The sequence below is a fragment of the Grampus griseus genome, assembly GCF_964374135.1.
Source record: "Grampus griseus genome assembly, chromosome: 13".
Lineage (NCBI taxonomy): Eukaryota > Metazoa > Chordata > Mammalia > Artiodactyla > Delphinidae > Grampus > Grampus griseus.
In genome coordinates, this window is record NC_139007.1 from 41,931,355 (window position 1) to 41,939,759 (window position 8,405).

General features: G+C 42.9%; 1 protein-coding gene across 1 annotated transcript in view; it reads right to left on the reverse strand.

The window, feature by feature from the left end:
* LAMA4 (laminin subunit alpha 4) overlaps nucleotides 1-5,414 on the reverse strand; it is a 151,159-nt gene extending 145,745 nt beyond the window's left edge. The window contains exon 1 of the mRNA XM_082668705.1: nucleotides 4,837-5,414. Coding sequence (XP_082524831.1) covers nucleotides 4,837-5,031 — 195 coding nt within the window. The 5' untranslated portion in view covers nucleotides 5,032-5,414. The remainder of the gene's footprint in view (nucleotides 1-4,836) is intronic.
* Between the last annotated feature and the right edge of the window lie 2,991 nt (nucleotides 5,415-8,405).

An 8,405-nucleotide genomic window follows, 5' to 3' on the forward strand; every position in this document is an offset into this window, starting at 1 on the left:
ATTTTACCACAATTAAAAAAAACCATTTCTTCTGGTTAAATCTGAGAGCTCTGGTATTACAGCAAATGGAATTCTGTTTTCCAGCGGTTTTATAATAAATTCTGTAAGATAGGCCATGTAATTTATGCTACTCATCTAGCAAGCACTGCATAAATGATCTTTGAATGGTATTTTATATATCTTCACTTTAAGAAATTATCAAACTTTGACTAAAATTGTTCCTACAGATAGTTATATTTACCTCACCACATTTTTCTAGATATTCTTGCACAGTTGAATTACTTTCATAAACGCCTTCCTAGCTGGGCCACTTACCAGGCAGGTTGCCTGGGCAAATGCTTTGTGCCTCAGTTTCCACGTTTGCAAAATGAGATAATAAGTACGCCAATCCCACTGAACTGTTATGAGGGTTAAAGGAAATAACTCATGGAAAGTGCTTAGACCAGTGTCTGGCACGTGGTAAATACTCAATGAGTGTCATCGATAAGCCACGCTATTATTATTATTACCATTACTGTATTCCAGTCCTTCTAAAATAATGTTTCCCAGGAACTTTCTTTGGTGTTTGGTGAGTAAGTGGCTGTGCCCTACTGGCCTAGCCCAGGAGTAATACTTTTTCCACAGTAGCCCCATGGCACTTAGCTGATAGCTGCTCTTACAGAACATAAATTCATTCTGCTTTATATAGTGGCTACGTGTATATTTTTCTGTCTTAGATTGCTTACTCCTTGAGGGTAGGGATGTGACTCTGCCTTCTTTCTGTCCCGCCTGGTGCCTGCTTTATTACTGTGTACATGGTAGGTCTCCAAACCTGCTCTTTGGATGGTATTAAGTGAGTGAAATAATGACTGCATGCCAGGCTGGGGGTGGGGTGTGGGTGTTAAATTACCAACTGCTCTGTTGAACAGCGGTATAGAATGATGGCCTTAGGCCAGTGACTGGAAGTCTTGATGTTGTTCTACAAAGCCTTTCTCAAAGTAAGGGAGCAAGATAAGGCAACGGAAAGCAGATAGTGAAAGGGATCTGAGCTGTCTTTTAATAAACATACTACAATCCTTTAGTGGCAGGGCACCTAACTACGTGTTGGAGCATGGGATCACAGATCAACCATGAAGGGTGTCTAGAAGAAAAGTCCCGCAAAATTAGTCTAGTTCATATTGCTTTTTTTTTCTTAGCAAGCAAGTTTGTCTAGTGTGAGGTACATTTGTGGTTCATGGGGCACGAATCTTCTTGGAGGGAAGCTAAGAACAGCAACTGCAAAATCCAATCAGGTTATCAGGAGATAAACTCCTGGTTTCCCCTCTCAGGGAAGTTTGCTCAGTATTGTCAATTATTTCCCTTATTTTCTCAGTAATCTACCAAAGGCAGTAACAGCACCGTCGCCTTCCACCACCTCCCGCTTTGCCCTTCCAGCAAAGTCCCCACTCCTCTCTGAGTCTCTGGGTGGCTTCTTTCCAGCCACGAAGGATATAGACAATAGGGATATGGCAATATTAAGTAAAATAGCACCATAAAATAAAGTTCTGAGAAATATTCCCAACTAAGGGTTTCTTTTAATCAACCTCTAACCTGTGTTCTTGACCTTGTTTAACTCCTGCTTCTTTTTGATAAACAAGAATGTCACTCTTCCTAAGGACACTCTGATACCCTCTCCTGGGGGACTGTTCCCATCTCCATCCCTGCGTCCCCTCCCATTCTTCTGCATCTCCGTATTGGCCAAGAAGACTTTTGCCTAGTTTCACTTGCTATAATGTGTATAATAAAATTAAGTCTTTCTTTTCTTAAATGTGGAATATTAGGATACTAAATACACTTTTTGACACTACCTAGTTTCCCCTTTGTCCACCCCCACCTGCTGAGAATCATTGTTCTCACCATATACTCAGAAATAATGGACTCAGTAAATTATCTGCTTGTAAAAAAGCAGATAGTAGGAAAATCCTACCAACTAGCACCCATGGTGCTCCTGTTTTCAAATTCTCTGCATCCTGGAGGAGCTTGTGCTTATTTTAGAAGGAAAGGAGGGGCGTTCCTTCTTGGTCAGCCCATGCTTCCCATCCTTTTATTCAGTGCATGTTGAATGTATTTGTTCTCCTAACCCACACTGTGCACCAGTATGCCCTAGTCTGTGCTGAGGGTGGAGAGGATGCCAGTCCTGCTATGGAGGGGCGTGGGAGAGCCTTAGGAAGGCCGTCAGCCTAGCACCTCCCACTGCTCCATGCTTGCTTTACTAGTTTTCTTTCTTCCCTTTGAAGGAGAATTGAGGAATGACCATTTATATATATATCCGATTCAAATAAAATGAATGTATTTTTAGAATATCCTTCCATCCACCTCTCCAAACGCCCGCGAATAATGTCTTGTATGAGTCCATGTTCTCTTTTTCTCTACAGATGAAATATAACCTCCTGAACCAATTCAGTGGAGTGGTTGTACCATGTTATTAAATCTCCAGAATGTATTTGCTTTCAGGTCTCCTTACTGGCTATAAAAAGCATGGGAAACCCGAATGGTGGGGCGTTGGAATCGCTGTGGGACTGCAGGCTGACTGGAGGGCATTATGTGAAACTATGCAGTGGGAACATAATTACCCCAATCCCACCCTTTCTACATCATATGACCCTCCGGAATGACTAATAGATTCTTTCTGTTTCCCTAAACCAGAAGACTCAACGGGCATTCTGGACCTATTAGTCTCTGACAGTATTACAAATTTAACACACTACATGACATTCTTTTTGATTGGAAGGATACAGACAAGCAATATTAAGTAAAATAGCACCATAAAAATAAAGTTCTGAGAAATATTCCCAAATAAGGGTTTCTTTTAATCCAACTAGCCATGTATTTTTTATAATAATAATAAAGACAACACGTAGGATATATTAAGCATTTATACGTGTTAGTCACTGTGTTAAGTCCTCTATGTATTTTATCTAATTTCATCACAGTAACTGTATGAAATATGAAGTAGACATCAATAACTTATCTAAGTCTCAGTTTCTTTATCTGCAAGTTGGGCATCTGTAGTTTGCCCAAGGTAAGGAGCAGGCAAGCTGAAATTTGAACTTGGGACCATCAGACTGCAAAGCCTGCAATCTAAAACCCTCTGCTGTGCTGCCTTCATATTATTTCACTGAACATACGAGTATATAAGCAGTTGCTCAGGGTTTCAGCAATAAATTTAAGGTTCCCTAAAAAATCAAATAATTATTTTCTTCCGTTTTGTGAGATGAGAGTTACAAAAAGTTATGTGTGCCTGTCGTTTTAGAATTAGCAGGTAAAAAGATAGGATGCCTAGATAAACTGAATTTCAGATAAACAGTGAAAAAAATTTTATTATAAACACATCCCATGAAATATTTGAGACATAACCAAAATCTATTTGTTGTTTATCTGAAATTTAAATTTAATTGGGTGTCCTGTATTCTATCTGGCAATCCTACTCTTAAGCATTTCATTCTGGAACTTTCCACTCAAAGCAACAGGTGGAGATAATGCTTCCTGGGGGGTTGATTCCAAGCCTGTAGAGAAGTGAAGCCTTCTCATTGTGTGGAGTGTCTCCTGGTCTGGCTTCTCCCCATGTCTGAGTACAAAGTTGAGCAGAAGGCGTGCCCCTCTTTCTCATGGGGATTACATTTCACACCACAATGGGAGTTGGTATGCTCTGGCCCTACCCATCCTCCCCTCATTTTGGGGTGTGGGTAGGGCTCACTCCTGGAGAAGGACCATCTTCATGCATATTATCTTATCAGTAGTTTAATAACTATGGTTATACTAACAATTAGTAGGACTAATGGCAATAATCCAGACTTCAGTGCTGTTAGAAATGGCACTAGAAATGCATCAATGGCATTAGAAATGTATCAATCCACATAACTGCTTTGGTTCTATAGTTGCTATAATCATAGCTATGGGGGTGTGTGTGTGTGTGCATGTGCGTGTGTGTGTGTGTGTGTGTGCATGTGTGTGTTGTTAGGTCAACTGCTCTTTCCTTTCCCATGAACTTAGGTGACTTCATTTTCCTCCTATTTAGCATCTCCCACGCCCTGGACATGCTGTTGTCCGTCTCGGCTCAGGGGGTTCTTAAATCACTTACTCTGGATTCATCCACCTTTACCCAGTTTCTACACTTTGGTTATGCTTTTAACATAAACGCTTTTGCAAGGGATTCAAACAGCAGCTCTTTGAATAAGCATATCATCAGTAGCATATCTCCATCATTTTTACATTTGGGATGGGGCTTGACTTTCATCATGACTTCTTGTTTCTGGAATATAATGGCTTGTGTCTATTTAAGGTATCTGCTCTGCAGTTTCCTAACAGCTTCTTTAGTGCCCTCACCCACTCTTCACCCTCCCCTCTTGCAGAGGACCTTCTGTTTAATTTGTGACAAAAAGATTAGTCCTGCAGTATTGTTCCCACTGTCCTAACATCACAGAGGAGCAGGAAGCCAGTGACAGGGCACACACATTAAGTGGTGTGGCTTGACAAAAATGACTCTATTGGGACATAACAAGCGGCGGAAAGTCAGACGTGCTACTGCAGCCCCAGCTGAGAGTCTAGCCTACTAACTCAGAGTATGCAGGACACATGCCCTTTTACCAGTTTGAACAGGGATGTGTTCCAAAGCCTCAGCTCTCAAATCACAAAGTCCAAATCCAACGTACAAAGTAAAACTCTTTATTTCAAGTTTCTGAACTGACCCGTCCAGGTGAAACTCATAAGGCGGGTGGGGAAGGGAAAGGGGGTGGGGAGAGAGAGGGACACAAGTGTGACACACACAACACGGGGCACAGGTGCCCCAGCAGGGTGACAATGGCAGGGGCACTGTACCTTGGCAGCAGGCGGCAGGCTTCCGGGAGCCACGCGGGCCTCGATGGTCTCAGGCGGGTCTAGTTGGCCGAACGCTGAGCTCCCTTCAATGTCAAAAGGAGAAGCGCTGTCGTCCTCAGACGCGGCGCGGGAGCAGGCGGCGCCCCAGAGGAGCCACAGGGGCAGGACTGCGTACCAGGCAGAGCTCAAAGCCATCTCTCCGCTGACATCCGACAGGGCTCTTCCAGGGGCTCGGCCACTGTTGGTCCTCGCCGGTCCCCCCTGTGGTGCAGCGGTGCCTCACTTATTTTACCTTCTGTGCGTCTGCAGTATCCAGATGTGGGAACTCAAGGCAGCCCAGGGAGCAACTTAGTAGAAAAAGGAAGAGTGAGAGAGTAAGCCAGAGCCTGCTCCACCCCCCCTTCTCTCTCTCTCTCCTCTTTCTGTCTTCCCTCTCCGTTTCTCTCTCTCACTTTCTCTCTCTCTCCCCAGAGGCTCTCGCTGCAGAATGTACAGATGGATGGAGCTTAAAGCTCAGCATCAAGAGGCGGATGCGTTTGGGGCGAGCCCCGCGAGCGCCGGCCACCTCCTTTCCCTGGCGGTCGGGATTGAGGGCTGCGCTGTCCTGGCTTCCTTCCCACACCCATTTTCACCACTCCCTTTTTACCTTCACTTCCAGGCCCTCCCCCTCCAAGCTGGTCTTTCAGACACCGTGGCCGGGCCTTTCCTGGCGGCCTCCCCCCCCCCCCCGCCTCAGTTTGGAGCCCCTCCAAGGGCCCCAGATGAATATTCAGCTTTTGTGATTGCTTCCTCACATCTCTTATTTATTTAGCCAAGGTGCCGGATGTCTTGTCTATATTTATGTACATCTTTTATGTGGCCCTGATAGTTTGCAGTAAAGTGGGTGGAAAAGGGATTCCTGGGCTGGAGCCGGAGGTGGATGCTCTCAGATGGCAGAGGGGGAGGGCACCCCCTTTCTTGGGCAGTGTTTCTCATTTTCTAGAGACAGGCTGCTGCACTCTTTGTGCTCATACCTTCCCTGGAGACTGGCTGGCCACGCTCTTCCCCCTGACAGTCCTCACCCAGAGGGCTCGGGAGAAGAATATCTTTCACTGCAGCACTGGAAAATGACTTCATTACTCAAATGCATGAACTTTTATTTACAAAGAACATCTTGTTTTCGTCCTAAAGAGGTGCTTTGTAAGGCCCGGAACAAGGCTTGCAGTGTATGAGCCTGTCAAATATACTGCCCACAGCTCCGACCTCTTCCTTTTGCCCTGTAATCTCATGCCTACTACATCTGTCTGTCATGTAACCTTTCCAAGGCTTCGGGGTGAAGTTGAGCTACAATTATGTGGGGTACCAATGTGGATGGGTCAATGGCCACTAGATACTGATAGCTGATAGATAGCTTTGCATTCATTGGCTTCATAAGGAGCTTTAAACATTCCCACAAGACCCAAACATGTTTTCAAAAGGATTAAGTGAGACAACCATAGAATAACACTTAAGTTTCTAGGTGTTTGAAATCACTCACAATCATGCAACTAAGCATTTCAATGAAGTCTAATCATTAGCTCTATTTATAGGACAAAAATCGTTTTATCTAAGGATAAACAAAGCAGCCATTTATTTTGCACCTACAATATGCCAGATACTTTGCATGTGTTATTTGCAAGCCTCATAGCATTTTTGCAAAATAGGACTATTATTTCCTTTTTATAGGATTAAAAAGGGAGGTTCTGAGAGACTAAGACATTTGCCCAAGTCACACAGCTGCTAGAAAGCTGGCCCCACTCCTCACTGATTCCAAAACTATCTTGCACATTTACACCACACTGAAACTCATGAAATAAAGTCCACAAATTCAGAGATAGAAGAGATTGCACTAAAAATTTCACAAAAATCCCAATTTTTTGAGTACTTTCTAGGTGCCAAAAAGTTTGCATAAATTATCTCATTTATTTCTCTCTTCACTATAATGAGATAGGCGTTGTTATACACATTTGGTAATGGGTACGTGGTAAAAGTACTACTAAAAGAGGTAAATCTGATGCTAAGGTCATTGGTGTTTTCAACAACAAATTGGTATAATACAAAAGTGCCAAAGCTGGAAGAAGCAAAAAGTTTTCATATTTCCCAAAGCGTCTGTAATGTTTTCAATTCAAGATATAAAAATAATATTGCAATGAACCATTAAGCTAAATTATGATCATCTTCTTCCACATAAACTGGTTAACCCACTAAATTAAGTAAAAGAACTTAAAAATATATGTTTGGTTTGGTTGGTTCTTCAAGAGACTTACATTGGGAGACAAGATGGCCAGACTCTGAAGAGGAAAAAATGATGCTCAAATATCCTGTCCTACTCTCGCTTTGAAAAAACTTTAAATAATAATTAATAACAATAATGGTTTAGGTACATATTATATTCTGACTTCACATATAGACCTTGTCAGTACACAAAAGCTGTTCACATTTGCTTCCTGCTGGATTATGTCCTGTTCTTCGTTAAATGTCAATTAATTGCACACTTTTCCCTGCTTGCCTCTTTTCCCTGCTTGCCAGGCAGTGTCAGGTTCTATGAGAGGCCTGAGCAGTGGGGGTAGGAGTGCATTTATTCAAGACCTGTGAACTTTTTGATTAAATATATGTTTCTAACTCTTCCTCCTCATCTTTCTGCAGATAGTATTATTAGTTTTGAGGCAAAACAGCAAAATACACAAGAAGCATGGGTTTTGTATGAAATAAATTAGGCTGCAAATCCTAAGTCTGTTTACAGTGGTTCTGGGAGCTTGACAGAACTTAGTCTCTCTGGGTGTCAGTTTCCTCATCTGTAAAATGGGATAATGATGCCTCTTTCATGAGTAGTAAATGAAATAATGTGAATAAAGCATTAACACAGCCTGGCATATAGTCAACTGCTCAATATTTACTATTTAACTAACTGTATTTTAAAGTCTTAAAAAAGCGCAGAATCATTATTTTTAAAGAGAAAAAATAAGCATGTTTATTTATCCTGTGACTTGGGTAACCTCCTGTTTGCTGAGAATAGCCGTTCACATTTCTGGCTGCTACTTGGGACTTGTATTAACCATGAATGAGGCATCTTACAGTGACAGAGCAGTCAGGCGAGGAGGGAGACTGGCTGACTATTTTATAGCAAGTTGGAAGGCACTAGAACAAAGGTAATAATCACCAAAGGGCCACCCCAAGACCATCAAAGGCCTGAGTGTGGGAGGATTTTATTCCTGCTAACACTACAACTGCAGAGTGTCTCCAGTATGGCTGCTTTCTTATCATGACCCTCCTTCTCTCCCTCTCCAGGCATTCAGCAAGTACTTTCATATCCACTCTCTCCTTTGGGACCCCCACCTACCCCATGATGGAAGGGGTACTGCTCCATCATTCCCAACGCACAGAAGAGAGCATGGCATTATGACAGGCTAAGAGGTTAAATGGCAAGGACACTAGGCCGGTTACTGCAGGCTGAGGGCCCCATGCCTTCTGACTCCCAGACCAATGCTTTCCTAACCAGACCAAGCTATTTTTAGTTCTGGCAGCAGCAGATCTGGTGGTTTGGAGGCTTT